The sequence below is a fragment of the Bolinopsis microptera genome, chromosome 12 (genome assembly GCF_026151205.1).
Source record: "Bolinopsis microptera isolate Bmic1 chromosome 12, MBARI_Bmic_1.0, whole genome shotgun sequence".
In the NCBI taxonomy this organism is placed as follows: Eukaryota; Metazoa; Ctenophora; class Tentaculata; order Lobata; family Bolinopsidae; genus Bolinopsis; species Bolinopsis microptera.
In genome coordinates, this window is record NC_087083.1 from 11,404,364 (window position 1) to 11,425,736 (window position 21,373).

At 37.4% G+C, this 21,373-nt stretch overlaps 2 protein-coding genes and 1 long non-coding RNA gene across 3 annotated transcripts in view; 1 reads left to right on the plus strand and 2 right to left on the minus strand.

Annotated features, from left to right (window-relative positions):
• LOC134824574 (uncharacterized) overlaps positions 1-21,373 on the minus strand; it is a 36,511-nt gene that overhangs the window by 2,453 nt on the left and 12,685 nt on the right. The gene's annotated exons all lie outside the window — the stretch shown is intronic.
• Positions 5,570-8,169, minus strand: LOC134823905 (uncharacterized). Its single transcript, XM_063835502.1, has 4 exons — positions 8,085-8,169; positions 7,420-7,893; positions 6,268-6,429; positions 5,570-5,991 (listed from the first exon to the last, which is right to left on the minus strand). Exons 1-4 carry the CDS (start codon positions 8,167-8,169, stop codon positions 5,873-5,875), a joined length of 840 nt encoding a protein of 279 aa, XP_063691572.1. The 3' UTR covers positions 5,570-5,872.
• On the plus strand, positions 11,459-15,566 carry LOC134824421 (uncharacterized). The gene is made up of 4 exons (XR_010161410.1): positions 11,459-11,537; positions 12,355-12,482; positions 14,398-14,549; positions 15,113-15,566. It is a non-coding gene; the product is annotated as an uncharacterized LOC134824421 (long non-coding RNA).

Consider the following 21,373-nt stretch of genomic DNA (forward strand, 5'->3'; position numbering starts at 1 on the left):
CGAAAGCCGGGCAAGGCTTTTTTCTTTAATTTAAACAATTATGATGGCATTGTTTTCTGATACGAAGGATCACACGCATTTGGGTTTATCTCAACACATGCACAAGTAAGTCTCTTCTAAAATTGGAGAAAAATAGCCAAATAAAATTGCTTTCTCTACAATTAAGACTTTCCTTGACACGCTCCATTCGAAAGAAATAAACAATGTTTCTTCTAATTAGATCACCATATTAGCGACAAAAGAATTGCAATTGTTGGACGTGAGGAGAGTGAAGACTCCTCAAACTAAATTGATCTAATTAAAATAAACATTGTTTTTACTAATGGATTTGTTCCGAGTGCCGAAAGGAATCAGAGTGGCGCCGACTAATACATGAATGGAGTAAAGAGTATACTGAAAGACGGGACGTTCCTTTTGCTACACCTCGAGATAAAAATAATAGTATGTTACTACGACTAGCTTACAATCTCACAAGATCAAAAGCGCTGATCCAAAGCGCTGGAATAGGTAGTTGTCCCATCCCAGCGCTAGTTGTCAGCGGTTGATATCGCAAAAGAACCAGTCTATGTAGATAAGCGCCATGTTGAGTTGGCCAAAAGTTTTCAATAAATTTGAATAAAAAATAATTCCTACCTTGTAGCAATTTCGTTAGCAATTTAACCTGAACACAAGGTGTGAAAGTATAAACAAAACTACATACATACATGTTACATGCGAGATCTCCATCCAAAAGGATAGTCCCCCCCCCTGCGTCATCTGCGTCATACTTGTATTATACAACTTCGCGGGTAATATTTTCTCCATCCTTTCGATCGCAGCCAATCTTCTCATACATTCAATCGTGATCCATTACATCCAATCTCTGCTCAGCCATCTTCCAATAAATACATCATTTAAGCTCTCCTAGGCTGGCCTCTTGAATCCGTTTCCCATCTTGGGTTTCCATTCAAGTAGAGTATATTAGGTAACCATCTTCAGCATCACTGAGCGATGTCCAACCAACGTAGCCGTTTTGTTGCTTATTATGCAGTAAGAGCAGTTATTGAAGCCCTCTTTAAAACATCTTCATTCTTATCGATGGAACCACCTCACTCTCAGGATCTGCGTAAGCTTACCTGATGAAAGACTCTAATCTCTTGTCTGCACTTGAGTCGTGTTCCATAATCTCACTCCATAGGTCAAATTGGTAAGAAACAGCTCGTATGTAGATTCGCACTTTGTTGTTAATGCTTTTTGGTTCTTATTCTTCCAAATGTTATTGAGTTGGGTTAAAACTCCTGTTGCTTTTCCAATCCTACACTTATTTCATTATCGATCGTGCCATCCGATGTAATTTTGGCACCCAAATAAGTTGAATTGAGGTGACACTGCTTTGCAAGTTTACATCGGAAAGTAATATCTAATGGTCCTATTCTCTGTGATTGGGTGCCTGCGACGTATCTTTCCCAATTACCATGATCTCTTGTTTTCTTTTGCGTCATCTTAAAAACCCCCAACCACACAGTATTTCGCAATATATTGTCCGTTGTTTCTTCTGCAGTCCCTTCGACAGTGTCATCCATGCCTGCTATGTCATCATTAAATGTCCCAAATCACTGCACAATTTTTTTTTTCCGGTTGTCTGGAACTTTGTCTGCACTGAAGATAAAACCACGCATATATTTTTAAACCTTCTCGTCAAGTTCTAATACCAGATTAAGTACAATGTTTGAAAAAATTGTTTTTACTAATGGATTTGTTCCCGAAGTGCCGGAAATGGAATCAGAGTGGCGCCGTACTAATACCATGAAGTGGTAGTAAAGAGTATACTGAAAGACAGGACCGTTCTTTTGCTACATCCTCAGGATAAAAATAATAGTATGTACTACGACTAGCTTACTAGCTCACAAGATCAAAAGCGCTGGATCAAAAGCGCTGGATAGCGCTAGTTGTCGCCATCCAGCGCTAGTTGTCGCGTTTTGACTATCGCAAAAGAACCAGTCTATGTAATAAGCGCCATGAGTTGGCCAAAAGTTTTCAAATAAATTTGAATAAAATAATTCCACCATGTAGCAATTTTCGTTAGCAATTTAACCTGAACACAAGGTGTGAAATTTTAAACAAAAATGTGGTCCTTAAATATTATAATTTTGGTACCAAAAGTTGCGTCTGACTAAGCTTATTAGTAATATTACGATCCTGTAAAAATTATTTCAAAATATTTAGAAGTTATAGGCATTTTAAGCAAATCTGTTTAATCCGTTTAATCCGTTTAATCCGTTTAATCCGTTTAATCCGTTTAATCCGTTTAATCCGTTTAATAAAGCTCGACGTTATCGTGCTACACGGTGAATTTGCATTATTCACACTTAGATGTTAGAGGCAACTTTAAATGGTACCAAATTTATCAAAATCAGAAACCAAAAATTCTGTGCTAGCTCATAGCACTTATTACTTCTGGTACCAAATTTATCAAAATCAGAAACAAAGAATTCTGTGCTAGCTCATATATGACGCTTATTACATAGACTAACTACACTTACAGAAATAAAAGGACCCGACAATCCGCAATTTAAGCCGTACTATGAAGTGGTATTACAGAGTTTACTCCCCTGGCGAGATATTAAAATAATACAGCGTGAGGCATCCTGACATGACCTCTTCTCGCGATATTGGTTTGCTTCAATCACCTTTACCGTATATATTACTATACCTGACAATCTCCGGAATAAGATTGGGATCCGAGGAGATTACAATCTGATCATAAGGTAAAACACTTTGTCTAAAACAAAGATTACGCTTTTGTCTCGGTATCATTTTGCATTTGCGCATGGTTATTCAAATTAATATCATTTCCTTTTGTTTGGGAAAGAGAGACACTGGCAGCCAGGGACAAAAGGATTTCGCGGCATGTACGAAACCGCGAAATTTCCCATTCTCCGCGACAAATCGCGATTTTTTACGTTTTCCGCGACAGATCGCGAAATTTCCCATTCTCCGCGACAAATCGCGATTTTTTCAGTCCTCCGCGAAAAATCGCGCATTTTCCTTTAAATCTGAAGACCAAATTTGCGCATTTTCCTTTAAATCTGAGGAGCAAGTTTGCGTATTTTCCATAAAATCTGTCACGTTTTCTACAAGTATTAAGTATATGAAACTAATCACATTTACAGCCTTTCGTGAGTACCGATTGTAGGTACATTCTCGATACGTACCTCTGAAGGCAGAGCTTCCGGAGCTTCCGAGCTCGTATTGCGAAGGGGAGGCCTGCCTTCCGAGATCGCATTACAAGGGGAGCCCTCGAGTCCAAAATCGTGTATCGAAGGGTATGTGTGAACTTTGAAAACCGAAAAAATATTTTCGGCTCATAATGATCAGGGTAGCATGAAACATGAACAAAAGTAGTTTCCAGAAAAACTTTGAAAAATTTTGACTTAGAAAATTTTCTGTCCGAGTCATTCTCGATACGTACCTCTGAAGGCGGAGCTCCCGCTTCCGAGCTTGTATTGCGAAGGGGAGGTCTGCCTTCCGAGATCGTATATGGAAGTTGACCAGTAGACATATAAAACTTGACCAGACGACATAAAGTTGACCAGTAGACATATAAAACTTGACCAGACGACATAAAGTTGACCAAATGACATATAAAACTTGACCAAACGACATAAAGTTGACCAGACGACATAAAGTTGACCAGTAGACATAAAAAACTTGACCAAACGACATAAAGTTGACCAGAAGACATACAATGGATTATCATTAAGAAATCGAACAGTATGTTAAATCAGTGTTGTTATTGAATCGTCACTAGTCAGATATTTCGTCATCGTTATTCGCTTGGTATTGTATTCGCTTGTTATAATGGTGAGCGCCTCCGTTATCTGCTTTTGCGTGGAGTTATCAGGTTGATATTTTTCTTTTTTGTCCAGAAATGCTGCTAGTTTTGGGGTGCCGCTCACATAGACAGCCTGTCTTTCTTCGTCATCTAGCTTCCTTTTTTTGGTGGCTTGGTTCGCGATGTCTCTCTCCTGCATAGCCTACCTATAATCTTCAGCGTGCTTGGTCTTCAGGTGGGTCCATAAAGGGTTAGACGACCAAGTTTTCCTGTTTCCTTCCTTTCCACGCTTAATCTTCATCGAGCACTTCTTGCAGCTTGCAAAAGGGGTCCCATTTTCTTCTGAGTAGAACAACCAGACGGATGATGTTTTAGATTTACTACTAGACATTGTTTAAACAAGCAGTACGTAGCAGACAAAATGTAACAAGAGTAGACACGAGTCACGACACTAGACGAGTAATTATCAGAAATGATATCTAATTGGCATATGCTGCAGAGCCCTGATTGAGCGTGTTAGTGCGAATTCCCTTTTTTTCATGCAGGTCTGCACGTGACTTACAACCAGCGGTGCCTAATAGGGTTGTTCGCAAGTCACGTGATTGCAGTAATGAGCTAATTACATAGCTACCCTGAACACGCGTGACCTTCATATTTCGTCACAATCAGAAGCACAACTGTACCCTGATTCACAGGAGTTTGCTGAATGCTGTATGCACAAAACTGGATCATAATATCAATAATAAAACGTGATAAAGATAAATACTAGAGCTACTGTTCGTAATAAGGTTCAGTTTTCCTCTAATTTAATACTGCCAAGGTTGCGATTATAGCCGGGGGCTAGCCCAGGGAGGTGGCCGAAAATATTTTTTCGGTTTTTTCTTTGTCCGAACCTACCCCTCGATACATAATTCTGGACTCGAGGTTTCCCCCGGTAATTCGATCTCGAAAATCACTTTTTTAAACAATTAATGCTACTTTATTCATTATTAGCCACAATTTTTTCCAGCCGGAGCCGGAACCGGATTTTGAAGCCGGATATCCGGCCGGAACCGGATTCAGCCGGATTTCCGGTCGGTTCCTAGTATCGATAACGAGATATGTCATACAGTACGTATGACATTGCAACATTTGATATCATGTCAAAAGTTATGGCAGCTCTTGTTGTTATGGACCCCCATCAGCCTGTATCAGATCATATGATGAGATCACATCCTCATGGGACATGAGCCGATCAAATAGAATAGTCAAAGAATATGTGAACTCTAACTAAGCACTGTAAATACATTATTTTTTGCCGCGAATTCGCCGCGATTTTTCGATTTTTTTGCCGCGAATATGCCGCGATTTTCGAAATTCCCGCCGCGAATTAGCCGCGAATTAGCCTAGTTTGGCTTGTCGCGGTGCCGCGATTTTTGGCCAAAATAACCGCGAAATCCTTTTGTCCCTGCTGGCAGCGGTCCACTCTACCCATGAGTATGAGTTTTTATCAAATACCCAATCGATTTCTCGGGACAGTTAACAATCAAATGTCGTAACGCGATTTATTTAATTTCATTTTAAATTGTTGGCACTGTTGGCACAGCAATTAAATTTATTGTTTTATTAGAAATATCTTTGAAAGAATCATCAGCAGTTTGGAATCTAAACAAATTCCTAAAAATAATTCACTTTTTATATTGGGCCAGACATTATCATATAATTTGACTTTTGAATCGTTTAAACCGTTTAATCCGTTTAGAGAAAACGATTTGTGGCGCTAAAAAATCAAAAAAATAATATTATATATAGAAGAACATTTTGATTTGCAATTGTGAAAGTGAATTTGACAAGCGTGTTAAAGTAAATTAAATTGGGCATCTAAAATAGAAAAAGCTATCAGAAATCGGACGTTGGTGGCGGGGTTTTAATTTAAAAATCAGCCTGGTCGGCCGTTCTAATTTATGGATAGATATATATATATGAAATATTCATATCGCATGCTTAAAAGTTTGAGTTCATGTTTTTCTAACGTAATGCATTGTCGTTCAACCATCCCTCATGCAGTCCGCAACAAGTTTAGATGTTCATGTTTAAAGCAAACAGGAGAACAACAAGAAGAGCGCTCAATTTGTGGGCAACTGATTGAGAGTAGTTGTGTTCAGACTCAGTCTCGTCTCCGTCTGTCTCGTCTCCGTCTGTAGAAGTAAATAATTTATTAAATTCAGTAAAATATAACACAGGCAATAACAGCTATAATTTGGGCTAAAATGTTTAAAAACATCTGAGCTATAACTATACCTATAAGGTCATGCAGTAGGGGATTAGCTAAATTAAACGGCTTAGCCCTTAGGTCGCATCTGACAGTGTGATGCCAACTTTCTACAGTAGGTACGAACATTCCATTTGTCATTTGCTTCATTGTGTAACACAACAACAAGGGAATGAAACCCAAATAACTAAAATGAACTTACTCTCTGTGCAGTCACTTTCAGCTAATCCCAACCCTGCGCCCACGTGAGTTCCTGCTGGACAAGGTGTGCAGGCAGTATCGCCGGCGTCTGCACTCCAATGATCTGCAGGACACTCTTGGCAATCAGCATCAGCATCCAAGTAATAGCCCCAATAGCATGAATCTGAAAATTTGGAATTTATAATTGTTTAACATAATATGTTAAAGCATAAAAATATATGGTATGTACTATTTTACTGTGTATACCCAATACCCATACCCTGTACTCACTACTTATTAATATGATAGCCATGATCTAGCATACAATCATAGTATACATGTATAGTATTTAATCCCGTTCATGATGAGAAATGACTTGATTTGTAATAAATTCTCCTTTCATTGCTCACTTTACTGCCAGTGACTGTTACTTGCACACAGTGGGATGAAAGTAAATCAACAAGTTTGGTAGACATGACTTAACAAATTCCTATGTCCTCCAGGGCCGGATTGCATTGAATCATTATTCAATTTAACCTCACACTCTTATAGAATTATATAGGAACGTGGTAGACTGATCAAATTGCAGTAAACCAAATTTTCAATTTTGCAAGAATAGCTATTATATCGCAAAAATGCTCCGCTGAAAGTAGCCTTGTTATTGTTCCAGAATCCAGAATGTCCTAGCAACACTGGCATAAAGATTGACTTAATCAGTCCTATAATTTGTCTGGTCCTAGTTTGGCAAACTTGTCAGTTTGGTTCTGCTCTACGGATCAGAGGCTTCAAAGAGAAAGGTCCTAACAAGCCAAAATTAGTTTCTTTATTTCCTTGACAGAGTTGATGGGCATACAAATTGCTCAGTTAAGCAATTACAATAAATCGGGATATTGCTATAAAAAGGTTGTAGGTTTATAACCTACCAGGCCGGACGCGCGCCGAGTTGGACTCGTCGACGCGGTCCTGTTTAATATTTGAAACAAATATTTTACGAGTATCACCCGTTAATAAAAAGGCAGAGACCCTTATATAATATATATTACTGGTAGTTCTGAAGCTTCACTCCCACACCACCCCTCCACCCCCACCCCACCCCATTCCCACACCTACCCCACACCCTAGAGTTAAATTATTAGGTATAAGGTGCCACCTATACCTAATTTACAATATCTACCTAGATGGTAACCGAGAAACGCGCTCTGCCATGAGTTAAATCTCAGTAGTTCAATCTCTTGTGTCCAGAAATTTCTCCAGTTTGGGTAATCACATGTATCGTCTGTGAGGAGTAAGTTGATCACTTCCACTCCGTTGACCTGGACTTTAAAAGACGGATTTGCTCCTGTGGTCGCAAGAATACTCCACAATTTCTCAGCTTCAGTGGGCATGTTCTCGGGAAATAAGCTGTTTTTATTCTTGCAATTTTTTATCAAGTAATCATCTGGTTTATTATACGTATCTGAAGGAAAGTTCACGGTTAACCCCCCTAGTCTTTCTTTATCCGCATAGAAATCCACGTCGAGTTGCTCAAAATAGTCTTCGACCTCATTGTCAGTTTTGAATTGTATTGCAGTTCTATCGAAGCTGTGGGGAATACCGGTTTGCTGTTGTGACAGGTCTTCATTTAGCTTGACTGTTTTCCATTGTATCTCTGTAAAAATGAATCTGTTTAGTTGATTTAGAGAGGGACTCATGGTACTACAGACTGCCCACCGGCAAAACTCTTTAAAAGACAAAAGTACGTACGTGCAATTATACAATTGTTTGAATCTGGTTTTATCGAGAGACCAAGAAACTCAAGTTAAGGACTCAGGGCCTTAGATACTGGGTAAAATTTGATACCTGATTTCACTGTGTCGAGTGATGCGAAAATAAGAATTACTGCTATTGGATAGATCATCTCAGCTTCTTTGCCGATACCTAACATTAGTATTACAATATTGATTCATGTCAATTTCAGAAAAAAATTAAAATAATTATGGTTAAAATTGTATCAATTATGAAGATAAAAGTGAATCGTAGAAAAGAATTTGCAATATCAGCTGTAGACAGCAATCAGATAAATCAAAAATTAACAACGCTTTTGCAATCAATGTTTCTTATGGGCATTTTCTGCTCCGGATCCCGATCAGGGTCCGAAGGAAGTTTTGGAATTTCTCAACCTGTGTATATCTAACATTATAGTTATACTGTATTTTAAACTTGAAGAAATCCCCCTGGCAACGGGGACAAAACACTGATAATCGACCTAAAAATGACCCTCTGGTGTCACCAATTTCAGCTCGCAAATGGAGTTGAAACCTCGCCATTTTTAACAGGGTTGTGAAAAAGGATAGGAATTATATTTATAGTCACTATATAGCATTCTTAGAATTTTGATTAGGGCTTTAGATTTTCTATAATAAACGTCAGAAGTGAGTTACAATAAACGTTATATTATTAGAATAATGTTGTTATTTTAGCAAAGGTAAATGGCGTCGTTTCTTAGCAACATCTATTGAGATTGCACGCGTGCGAGCAAAAACAAAAAACAGATTAGCAACGCGCGTTGCCATGCTTTATGATACGTCATAATATAATGTATAAACTTCACAACTAGACAACTTGCAACTGACAACTAGCTCACATTTACGTTTACGCTATGACTATATAATTATTCATAAATTTGGTTGTGATTAATATTTTTCGATGCGGTAGAAAGTGTTTTTTAGGGAATTTGAATATTAAGACTTTGTCGTCATTGTCAGAATCAAATAAAATCCATGATTTCTACAGTATAACTTATAGTTATATAACAGAGCTTTATGATAAAAATAAATTAAAACATAACTGATTTTTAAAAGTTCCTCGAACAAAGTTTTCGACTTGCGGGTTTCTAGTAAAAATATAATACATGCGGGAAAAATTATTTTCGAACTGTGAAAAATAAGTGAGAAGATCAACGAAGCTAAAGCATAAAGACACGACACACATCACCAGTACCACTAACCAATTACGAGAAGAGCTAGCAGTTATCTAGGGAACCAGACACGAAATATGAAATAGCAGACCATCTATAAGTATAAATTGCTAAATTGGTCTGTGAAAGCTCTATACCAATTATTGGTACCTTCAAAGCTTCAAGAAAACCTTGTTAGTTTGTCTATACTATAAAACAGACATGAACTATAATAGAATTTCGTGTCCTCTTGTTTGTGACCTTATTATTACTGTTAGGTAGGTTAACTATTATTATATAGGTTTATATTGCAGTTCCAGATGAACTTATAGACTTATAGAGTTAAACTTAAGGAGTTATAGACAGCTAGCTTGACACAAAAACCGGAACTAGGCAATTGCCTTACTTCGGCCTGATAATTGGTTTAGAGCTCATACAATATTAATTATAAACCCCAAATTTTTCTGCAAATGTTTGATAACTCCCTTTTCTTGTTGAGCTGATTGCCGTTCCCTGACAAAAGGCATTAAGTCACATCGATGTTATTTTGAGAAAATGGGAGAAACGTGTTTGTCGTTTTTTAGGTAATTTTACTCGCATAAAAGGGGTTAACTTTGACATTTATGCGTAAATAAATTATTGTCGTATGTCCTAAACAGTAAACATGTTTAAAACTTTGAAAGCTTAAATAAAAATTCACCAACACTGATAGATTTAGACTTACTGCCTTTTATCAGGATCGATTTCAACCGATTCTTCTTTATTATATATATAGAAATTGCTCTATCCAGAGCCCTTGCGCTTGCAGTAGCGCGCGCCCGCCTCACTTGACTTGTGAAACAAGCGCGCCCGAAGTGGCGCGAAAGCACATGGTTAGGTGAAATATAGAAAGGCAGTAAGTCCATTTTTCCTCAGATAATCATAAAGTTTAATTGACGATGTCAATTCATCGCAGCTCGGCGCGGCACAACAGCGCATCTCGCCGATCTAGCGAGGAGCCTCATTGAGTGCGCGGCGCGGCACACCCAGCAAATCCTACCGGCTGGGGTATATCTCCAAAAGTAAAATAAATAGAACCTTCCGGTTTTCAACAAAATTTCCGTCTCGTAAATTTAAAGTTAGCTCCCCAGGAGCAAAATTTGAGACAACTTAGATTCTGAATTAAATCGTGCACGATAAAATAAACTTGCTACAAATTTTTTGTACCACTGTTTTTTAGAGACTGTGAGAATTTTCACAATTCAAAATTTGTCATACCTTTTTGGAAAAATCAGTGAGTTTCGCCTAGGTGCCATATTTGATGCTGCGCGGCTTTTGTCATGTATTGGAGCAAAAATTGCTGTAAAAGTCGCGTAATTTGACCAAATTCGTTGATTTTTGTCGTATTATTCGGATATATTTTCGGTTCCTTGAATGAAATCATTCTGAAAATTGGCGACGACCTTCCAATAGGGCTTTCACAACTGTCCGAAAAATTTGGTGGATATCGGAGTTGATATAGTGATCAAAATGGGGCAAAATACGCTGCTTTAAGCTGTAACATAATGTTTGATGGTTAGATATGCTTTAAATTTTTCGGACACTTTCCTTGTAAGTCTTTGAGTAAGCTTACCAATTTGTTGCAATCAGAGGTCGGGAAGGATACTCAATATTTATTTGTTTGAAGAAAATTGTGCTGGCCGAAATTAGCGCTAAAAAACCATCCTACAGTCGGCACGCGCGGCTCACTGTTGATGGCGCACTTAATTCACCGCTGCGCGCAGTGTTGTGACCGCTCTTCGTCTTATTTTACACATATTTGGACGTTGCCAATTCATTCCATTGATAATTTTGAAGTTTTAACATTTTTATACTAAATTCTTTTTTAATTTGGTTCTAAAACGATTAGGCTTGCTTTCTATGAAACTTTAATGTACTTTCGTAAAATAATTTTGATGTGGCAGCGATTTGAAAAAGAAATTATTTAAAAATGATACAAAAAAATCGGACATTTTTTGATATTAAAACATATATAACTTGGGCTGTGTTGACAGTAGAAAAATTAATTAACCTCTATCCGACAGCTTTAAAAATTTTCTAGGCGCCGCGCAAATCCACGCGCGCATTTTAGCGTGTCAAAATCGTTTAAAACTATAATTAGTTGATGAAGGAGCATAATGCAGATCATACGTTGTACGTGTACGTGGTGTGATCATTATAATTTCGCGCTATTTCTTGTTTCTGCACTCGCTTTGAACTTTAGCTTTAACAGCAGTTATCGACTTAGCTGTATTACACAGTGTACTTGGTACATAATTGATCAAAAGGGCTCGTGTTACTTTAACATCACTTTTGAATTTCACGAAAGCAGATAAAAGGTAGGTTTTCGTTGAATCAAAGTAAACTAATATCAATTAGAACGAGTATAATTGTTTTACTTTAAAACATCGCTTGGTACTGTCAGCCTATTTTATAGCTAACGACATTCTGGATGATGATTAATCACTCTACACTCGACTGTCACGTGACTTTTTAAACACGTTCTCTTGGTGGCCCTGAATGACTATTCGAAATCATAGCCCTCTAATCTGATGCCAACCTTAACCCTAACCCAATCCCTAACAAAAGCATATGCTGAAACCCTAACCCTACTAGAAATTCGACCAACTTCCTTATACGGTCATATCACGTGATCAAGACAGTTTTTCGCAAATATCTCGGCAGGGGAGCATTTTAACCCTATGTCATGGGGGTGATTCGGAATCAGCGGCGGAAAATACATCGATTTAAGCTGGTTTCAACTGTCGGGGGCCCTTTTAGAACAATCTCGAAGATCGACTGTAGAGTGATTTAGCACGCTCGACATTCTCGCTTTAGGTTATTTTATATAAAACAGTTTTACCACTGTGAGTTGTTCAAGCATTGCACTAGTTTATTACAAAGATTATCAAAACCTTGCGGTAAAATTATTATTATACAAGCACCCATAAATGACAAAAGTCACTTAATTTCAACATTGCTTTTGTAATTTCCTACAGCTCTTACTTGCAGGTCGCCCCGTGGTGGTTCATGGAATTGGAGGCGTCTAAAAAAACTGACTGAACTATACACTATAATCTAATTTATATGATTAGTGCTTATTAACCTCTTCGAGCCTTTTATTAAATCTACAAATGAACTTGCAATGTTTTGCAGTTTTAGTGACGCTGCAGAAAATAGATTGAAGAAACTCCGGAATACTCAATACTGTGGATTGGGAGGAGGAGAAAGTGATAATCCTGTTATATGGACTGTTTCTAGGACACGATAAACTTCCTAATAAGGTATGTGTTTAGGATACGATAAACTTCTTGTGAGAATCGTGTTAAGAGTTCAATTTTGAGATATACCCTCCTGAGGATGAAAGTTTGGTTACCAAGTGAGATGACACAGTCAGTTACTTAGATACCGTGGTTTTAAAAAGGTGTAAATAGTTGGATAAGTGTAACTGTAAAACACGTTATTTGGCCGTTTAAGATCCTGAAATGAGTGCCAGGAGTCAGTTTTGTGGGTTATATTGCTGACTTTAAAGGGGTTTTAAAAAGGTGTAAATATTTGGATAAGTGTAAAACACATTGTCTGGCCGTTTAAGATCCTGAAATGAGTGCCAGGAGTCAGTTTTGTGGATTATATTGCTGACTTTAAAGGGGTTTTAAAAAGGTGTAAATAGTTGAATGAGTGTAAAACACGTTATTTGGCCGTTTAAGATCCTGAAATGAGTGCCAGGAGTCAGTTTTGTGGATTATATTGCTGACTTTAAAGGGGTTTTAAAAAGGTGTAAATAGTTGAATAAGTGTAAAACACGTTATTTGGCTGTTTAAGATCCTGAAATGAGTGCCAGGAGTCAGTTTTGTGGGTTATATTACTGGCTTTAAAGGGGTTTTAAAAAGGTGTAAATAGTTGGATAAGTGTAAAACACATTGTCTGGCCGTTTAAGATCCTGAAATGAGTGCCAGGAGTCAGTTTTGTGGATTATATTGCTGACTTTAAAGGGGGTTTAAAAAGGTGTAAATAGTTGGATAAGTGTAAAACACATTGTCTGGCCGTTTAAGATCCTGAAATGAGTGCCAGGATTCAGTTTTGTGGATTATATTGCTGACTTTAAAGGGGTTTTAAAAAGGTGTAAATAGTTGGATAAGTGTAAAACACATTGTCTGGCCGTTTAAGATCCTGAAATGAGTGCCAGGAGTCAGTTTTGTGGATTATATTGCTGACTTTAAAGGGGTTTTAAAAAGGTGTAAATAGTTGAATAAGTGTAAAACACGTTATTTGGCCGTTTAAGATCCTGAAATGAGTGCCAGGAGTCAGTTTTGTGGGTTATATTACTGACTTTAAAGGGGTTTTAAAAAGGTGTAAATAGTTGGATAAGTGTAAAACACATTATTTGGCCGTTTAAGATCCTGAAATGAGTGCCAGGAGTCAGTTTTGTGGATTATATTGCTGACTTTAAAGGGGTTTTAAAAAGGTGTAAATAGTTGAATAAGTGTAAAACACGTTATTTGGCCGTTTAAGATCCTGAAATGAGTGCCAGGAGTCAGTTTTGTGGGTTATATTACTGACTTTAAAGGGGTTTTAAAAAGGTGTAAATAGTTGAATAAGTGTAAAACACGTTATTTGGCCGTTTAAGATCCTGAAATGAGTGCCAGGAGTCAGTTTTGTGGGTTATATTACTGACTTTAAAGGGGTTTTAAAAAGGTGTAAATAGTTGGATAAGTGTAAAACACATTGTCTGGCCGTTTAAGATCCTGAAATGAGTGCCAGGAGTCAGTTTTGTGGATTATATTGCTGACTTTAAAGGGGTTTTAAAAAGGTGTAAATAGTTGGATAAGTGTAAAACACATTGTCTGGCCGTTTAAGATCCTGAAATGAGTGCCAGGATTCAGTTTTGTGGATTATATTGCTGACTTAAAGGGGTTTAAAAAAGTGTAAATAGTTGGATAAGTGTAAAACACATTGTTTGGCCGTTTAAGATCCTGAAATGAGTGCCAGGAGTCAGTTTTGTGGATTATATTACTGGCTTTAAAGGGGTTTTAAAAAGGTGTAAATAGTTGGATTAGTGTAAAACACATTGTCTGGCCGTTTAAGAACCTGAAATGAGTGCCAGGAGTCAGTTTTGTGGGTTATATTACTGGCTTTAAACTTTCAGAAATACTAAGTTTGACCCAGATTTAAAGGTCGCTACTGAATGTAATATTTCAGTTAACAACTCTACCTCGATTCGATGCAGTGGGAGAGGTTGAAGTTGACGTTTAAGCAGTCACCCTGCCGAACAAAAAATCTTTCAGGCCAAGAGGCTAGGTGACTAGAAACTCAATCACTATATCCGTGAAACTTGTCTGGAGCACTGTTATGTGGGTTATTTTACCTTCTAATTTCCAATGACCATGAAAATTACCCAGGTTCATGGAATGCACAAAAATGAACAAAAATTGATATTCTCCTAAAAGTGGTGAGAACGGTTCAAAACTGGCCGGAAAGCGTTTAGATTGGTCCTAGGACCACTCAAACCAAGTTTGGGAATCACTACATGTCTACAACCTATGTAACCAATGTTCCAAAATGTTCCAATTTTGTCCCAATAATTCGTTCACCGCCTACCTCGCGTTCACCAGCATGCGCTGTGACCATCATGGTCACAGCGCAAGATGCGCGCATTTTAAAATTGCGGGAACACATTTTAATTGCCATTGTACATTGTACTTGTAGTGCATAGTGGAGTGTGTGGTCTGATAGTAGACAGAGGATTTATTTGAAACATTCCCGGTGCCTTCAACTGTTCTTTGCACTGACTATTTGATTGCTTAAACGAATAGGCGAGCCTTCAAAAACATTAGTTTCAATGTTTTCATAGTTTTATGATGCAAATATGATTTTTCCATTTACATAACTGATAATACCCCCAATATCTTTTCAGGTGTGGAGGTCGGACCGAAACTAATCAGACACTAAACATTAACGAGGACCAATTATTTTACTCCTTTAATGATGAATAATTATAAAGATCGCTGATTGCTTTTACTAATATATAGTGTTAAAATGAAAGAGAAACTGTTGAGACAAAAGAGAAAAACGCACTCATTTATTTATAGTTTTATGTCTTAACAATGTTATTCGAAAGCTAATTTTAAAAGCTGGCTCTAATTCCTTGCTAAATGATTTGGGAAGGTGTAAGGGCTAAACATGCCTGTAGACATCATTTTCAGTGGGTTTTATGAAGTTTATGATTAGGGTATATTTTGGGACTGAAATAAGCGCAAGACCTTCGACGTTTCTATTCCTACTGTTTTTTTAATTTAGCAAATATACCAAAAAAAATTATACTGTCGTAAAGATAAAATGTTTAGTTATCGGATAGATACTATAAAATTAAGTATTAAAATAACCGAGCTAAGATATTCAATGTTAAACTCAAAAATGTTCACGCGTTTATGAAGAAATATTTAATTCTGCGCGTAGTTTTTTGGTCACAACTATGGCAAATTTTTACCAATTTTGTTCATAATTTCAAAATGTTATTTAGTAGACAAATTACTTTCGGACTAAATCCATATTGTTTATTCAAATCTAAAAGAAACAACATTTATTTGACTTCAAAATTGTTCAATCTGAATACGAGCTAATTACGACGAAGGGAGGTCACAACACTGCGCGCAGGAGTGTAATTGACGATGTCAATTCATGGCAGCTCGGCGCGCGGCACAGTAGCGCATTTCGCCGATCTAGCCAGAGAAGCCTCATTGAGTGCGCGGCGCGGCACAGTAACGCATCGCGCTAAAATGGCGCACTACCTACTATAAATAAAATTAAAAAAATAAAATATTTGAGAATTACAACTATCGTGTACTCAATAAGTCAATAAAGTAATTATCACTTTTGTATCCTTGTTGTATCCTTGTATCCTTGTTGTGCGAGTTATAGAGTCATTATTAATACTTCTCTGTCTCGACCAGGTGATAAGGTGATATGACCAAGGAATTGTTATAGTATACTAGTTTCTCGTATGGGTTAGGGTTTCAGCATATGCGTTTGTTAGGGATTGGGCTAGGGTCCCGGTTAGGGATTAGATTAGAGGGTTATACTTTCGAATAGTCATTCAGGGCCACCTAGAGAACGGGTTAAAAAAGTCACGTGACAGTCGAGTGTAGAGTGATATTAATCATCATATCCGCCGTACTATGAAGAGTTTACTGAGAGACAGTGTTACTATACCTATCTTGCTAGTCTATATTATTATAAGTATATTGGTCACTATTCTCACGTATAATGCGAGAAAAGAGCGCCCGGTATTGGGATTGGCGTGCCAGTTAAAAGATAAAACTGTACTACTCGAACTGACGACCTTTGATCTGAGGCTGATATTAAATAAGCTACTGAGAGGTGGCAGCGACAAGTGTGACTGAAGACATACTACTATATACCTATAATATCTGTATCAGCCTGTATCTTGGATCCAGATAACCCCCGATACAGGGAGCAGTAGGGCAAAAGTTGATTGACGATGTCAACCCTTCCAGATCGTTGCTCTGCGAAGCAAGAATGCTAGTTTGCGCGGCGCGTCGAAGCGGCGAAGTCCTCCAACATCCAAGGTAAAAGTAGCTGCTTTCTAGATGCAGAGAGCCGCACTGACAGGGAATGTCCCCGTGTATACTGTATAGGGTTAACAGTTAACAGGGTTTATATAGCTAGGTAGTGCGCCATCGACAGTGAGCCGCGCGTGCCGACTGTAGGATGGTTTTTTAGCGCTAATTTCGGCCAGCACAATTTTCTTCAAACAAATAGATATTGAGTATCCTTCCCGACTTCCGATTGCAACAAAAATTGGTAAGCTTACTCATAGACTTACAAGGAAGGTGTCCGAAAAGTTTAAAGCATATCCAACCATCCGACATAATGTTACAGCTAAAAGCAGCGTATTTTGCCCCATTTTGATCACTATATCAACTCCGATATCCACCAAATTTTTCGGACAGTTGTGAAAGCCCTATTGGAAGGTCGTCGCCAATTTTCAGAATGATCTCATTCAAGGAACTGAAGATATATCCAAATAATACGACAAAAATCAACGAATTTGGTCAAATTTGGTCAAATTTGGTCAAATTACGCGACTTTTACAGCTAATTTTGCTCCAAAAGCCGCGCACCATCAAATATGGCACCTAGGCGACACTCACTGATCTTTCCAAAAATTTATGACAAATTTGGTATTGTGAAAATTCTCACAGTCTCTAGAAAACAATGGTACAAAAATTTTTAAAATCCGAGCAAGTTTATTTTTATGGTGCACCCCCTAATATAGCTGATTATAGGCAGGGTGCATTGTTACAACATCTACACGGGTTGTGACAGGAACGAGTAATTCTACAGTACGGAATTCAATTTATGCAATTATATTATCACTAGAAAGCCCGTGGTAACAGGAAGGAAGAAAGTAGTATTTTTTTGAAATAAAATTTTAATCACAAACAAAAATATTCATCTCAACCGAGGATACAGCCAATTTAAATATAATACACTTTAAACAAAAAGTGATAACCACAAAACCGATCAAAATTACGTTAAAACAATCACTGCACATGCATGCGCGCGTTTCAACACCGTTACCATGGTTACTACTTACTATGCAATCTTTTGCTTTGTGCCTAATTTGAACGTGAACGGTCGTACATACAGACAGACAGAAAGAAATTATAATATTGACTAGATATAAAAGGCCCGTGGTCACAGGGAGGAAGCTAAAAGTATTTTTTGATAGTCATGTTTTTATCTCATCAAAAAATATTCATCCTGACCGAAAATACAGCCGATTAGAATGTAAAACATTACAAACATGAACGTAACAATAATGTAACAAAAAAGCCGATCATAATGATATCTAAAATCTTTGCGCGTGCGAGACGCGCGTAGCAACCAGGCCTGGGCGTTTGTACATACAAACAGAAAGCCCGTGGTCACACTCACAGCTAGGGAGGAAGTCTGAGGTTCCGGTGGTCTACAAGTGTTTCACCAGCTGTTTGGTCAAATCTAGCCCGTTACTTGGAATAGTAACGGGGGAACTGACAGTGTTAATAGTTTAAACTTTGTTCTATAACTGGACCTCAGGAAAGAGACATCTGGCAATGCCAGGGAGTGAGTAGCTCTTGCCGGCAGCCATCCATTGGACTGCTGCCGTTACCGACCACGCTAGGGTGCTAACCACGAGTATCAGCAACGGACCCATTACTCACTAGCTCCGGTGTTCTGAGCGGGGCCTTATTATTATTATAATTATTATTATTATTGTTTAAGACAAAATGCTTGTATTGCACGCCTCGGCCGGCATAAAACCAAATATGCTTAAATAGTTGCGCCATGCTAAAATTATTCTGTTTTAAATCTTCATATGCTTTTTTGTTCAACAATGGAACAAAGAGCGAAAACTCAACAGAAAATTGGGATTCTACAACCTCATCAAGGCAAGCTTCGGTGGCGAAACATACCTGTCGATCAACCTACGGCCACAGCAGACTAGGAGACTTGCGCAATTCAGAACAAGCTCGCATCAATACAACATCGAAACAGGAAGACACGGCATGCATCGCCATAAACTTTCGAATAGGGCATGCAAACACTGTTCTACTACAGATATGGAGTCACTCAACCTTATTCTAGAGCTTCCGAAGATGAGCTTCATGTATTGCGCACTAATTGCCCTCTTTATGAAGATTTTCGTCACTGTTTGTCCCCACAATGTAAAACATTACTCTTCTCTGATATTGGACAGATCTTCGCACACCCTACAACCATCGGAGACCTAGGGCCGGAAGTTCCTTACCAAAGCTCATGTACGAAGATTCCCTAGAGCATCCTCTCAACAAATTCCTAACAATAACAATATTGCCTAATGTAAGAATCGGAACACATTTATAAGAGTTCATTTAAATTATTAGAAAAATAAATCTCATTCTGAAGTTTTTCGGGGATTATTTCTTTGTTTATTATAGTGGTTGCAATTTTATTCTCATTCTCTTGTATATATACTTTTTGACTTTTGGGTAAATTTAGTTTTTATAGCGGGTCAGACATTACCATTGTAATTTGACTTTTGAATCGTTTAATCCGTTTATGCAATTTTTGAGTTTTTTCGGAAAAGCTGAATACCATACGTGTAAACACTTTTTTACTCAGTCTTTTATATGTGTTTAATGTTTCGTGAATAAACTAATCGTTTGATTGATTAATTCCTCAAGTAACATCAAATATTTATACCATACCTGTAAAAATGGACCTAAAGGCTTATTGTAATTTTGCAAGTTATACCATATGGTATTAGTTCCACGATAACAATGAACCTACTGGTTCATTTTTTTGTTATCAGTTTTGTTATTTTTCTAATCCACAAATGTATTTTACAATTCAGTAAATGCACAGCTGCAAGTTAAGAAATTGGCAATATATTTTTAGAAGCAATTACGGACTCACGCTCAGAGTTAATCAATAATAAAGAGCGATCCAAATGTTCATTAATAGGTGTAAAACCATGTGGTGTGTCACGTGACACTAAAATCTCTTAACTTGGTCAAGTTAAGCCAGGTCCGACAAATCACGCGACTCGTGTATCCTGATTGGCACTTGTCATGTGACCATGTTCTTCTGTCATATATCTACCGTGTGCACGTGCGAGAACACTCGTGCACGTGCGGCAACATTACCCTGTCACGTGTAAGCTACGTATTATCACTATTGTAATACACATTTGAAATTGTAATTGGATTGATTCACACGCTATCTCGTCTCACAAATGTATTTCTCATTTTCTGCAGTACCTCATAGTTTCCAGGGTCCTGCACTAGTTAGTACTTTAGTAGCTTAATGATCATTTCCTTATTGGTCCAATTTTCCAATTGTCAGCATTAATATGAACGATTGACATTTATAAATTGTCCCTTAAATATGGTAACTAGGCTGCCGTTTTCTCAGAAAAGGCAGTAAGTCCAATTTTTCGAAATATGGCAATATTGGTATCAAAATTTTCAGTAGAAAATTCTCTACAACATGAGCTACATATTAATGTATAGAAACGTTGTTGCATGCAATTCCTAAGGAAGTAAGTCCAAGTTGAGAAACATTATGTTCGGTTTCGGCCAATTATTTTCTGAGAGAAGGACGTAAGTCCGGACTTACTGCCTTTTCTGAGAAAATCTTGAAAATTTTCTGAGATAAGGAAGTATTTCCGTGGACTTACTGCCTTTTCTGAGATAAATTATCTGTGATAGGAAGAAGTAGCTGGACTTACTTCCTATAAAACCATGCTAAAAACAGAATTTTAGAAAGCGATTTCCCAAAAAGAACATAACTTTACTGCCGATTGATATTTTCGCTTGAAATTTTCAGAATCGATGTATAATTACATTTCAACCTTACGTAAGTGATCAAAATTTTCATTTAGGCCTCAAAAAAAATTTGGTGGCCGATTTTCAAAAACGCTGGATGTATTTTAGTCGCAAAACATAAACATACGAGCAGTCATTGAGCTGTTATAATCGCAGAGAATGTTTAGTTTAGGTATATCTTTTAGATCAAGTTTATCTTCATCAAAATATCGATAAGATATCATTTGATGCACTTAAATCTTTCAAAATTGGCGAGTTTGCCTAAATAAGGGCATACTATTATTCAAAAACATTTATCATATGATATGGAGCAATTTAGATTTACCTAATTGTTTATATTTTACAATATAATCCAAAATACATAGATCCCAACCTCAAAAATTTGGTAAAAAGCTTGGACTTACTTCCTTCTCAGAAAAATATTGAACAGAGATTTTTCTCAGAAAAGGAAGTAAGTCCAAGTTTTCTCAGAAAAGGCAGTAAGTCCATCCAGTATGAAAAATTAGCTCGATTATTTGGCATAAAAATGGTTATATCTAAGCTTATGGACGGCTCAAAGCTTTAATTTTTTTGACAAATTATAATTTGACTAATTATTGATAACTCAGCGTGTTTACTTTCGATCTTACGCAAAAAATAAGCGAAGAAAAAACCATAAACGCAAAAGTCGCAATATCTCGAAATGGTAAATATGGACTTACTGCCTTTTCTGAGAAAACGGCAGCAGTAGTGTAACTATGGTAACTAGTAGTGTAACTAACATGAATCCTTTGTGAAGGCCTTCTCCGTAGCAGTAATTTGTAAAAC

Excerpts from the sequence above, each read along its gene's own strand:
- LOC134823905 (XM_063835502.1), bottom strand. The coding sequence starts at position 8,169 with ATGTTAGGTATCGGCAAAGAAGCTGAGATGATCTATCCAATAGCAGTA. Across the intron at positions 6,430-7,419 it reads GTTTCTCGGTTACCATCTAG|ATTCATGCTATTGGGGCTAT; the intron begins GTAGATATTGTA and ends CCAAATTTTCAG. Across the intron at positions 5,992-6,267 it reads TGAAAGTGACTGCACAGAGA|ACGGAGACGAGACAGACGGA; the intron begins GTAAGTTCATTT and ends TTACTTCTACAG.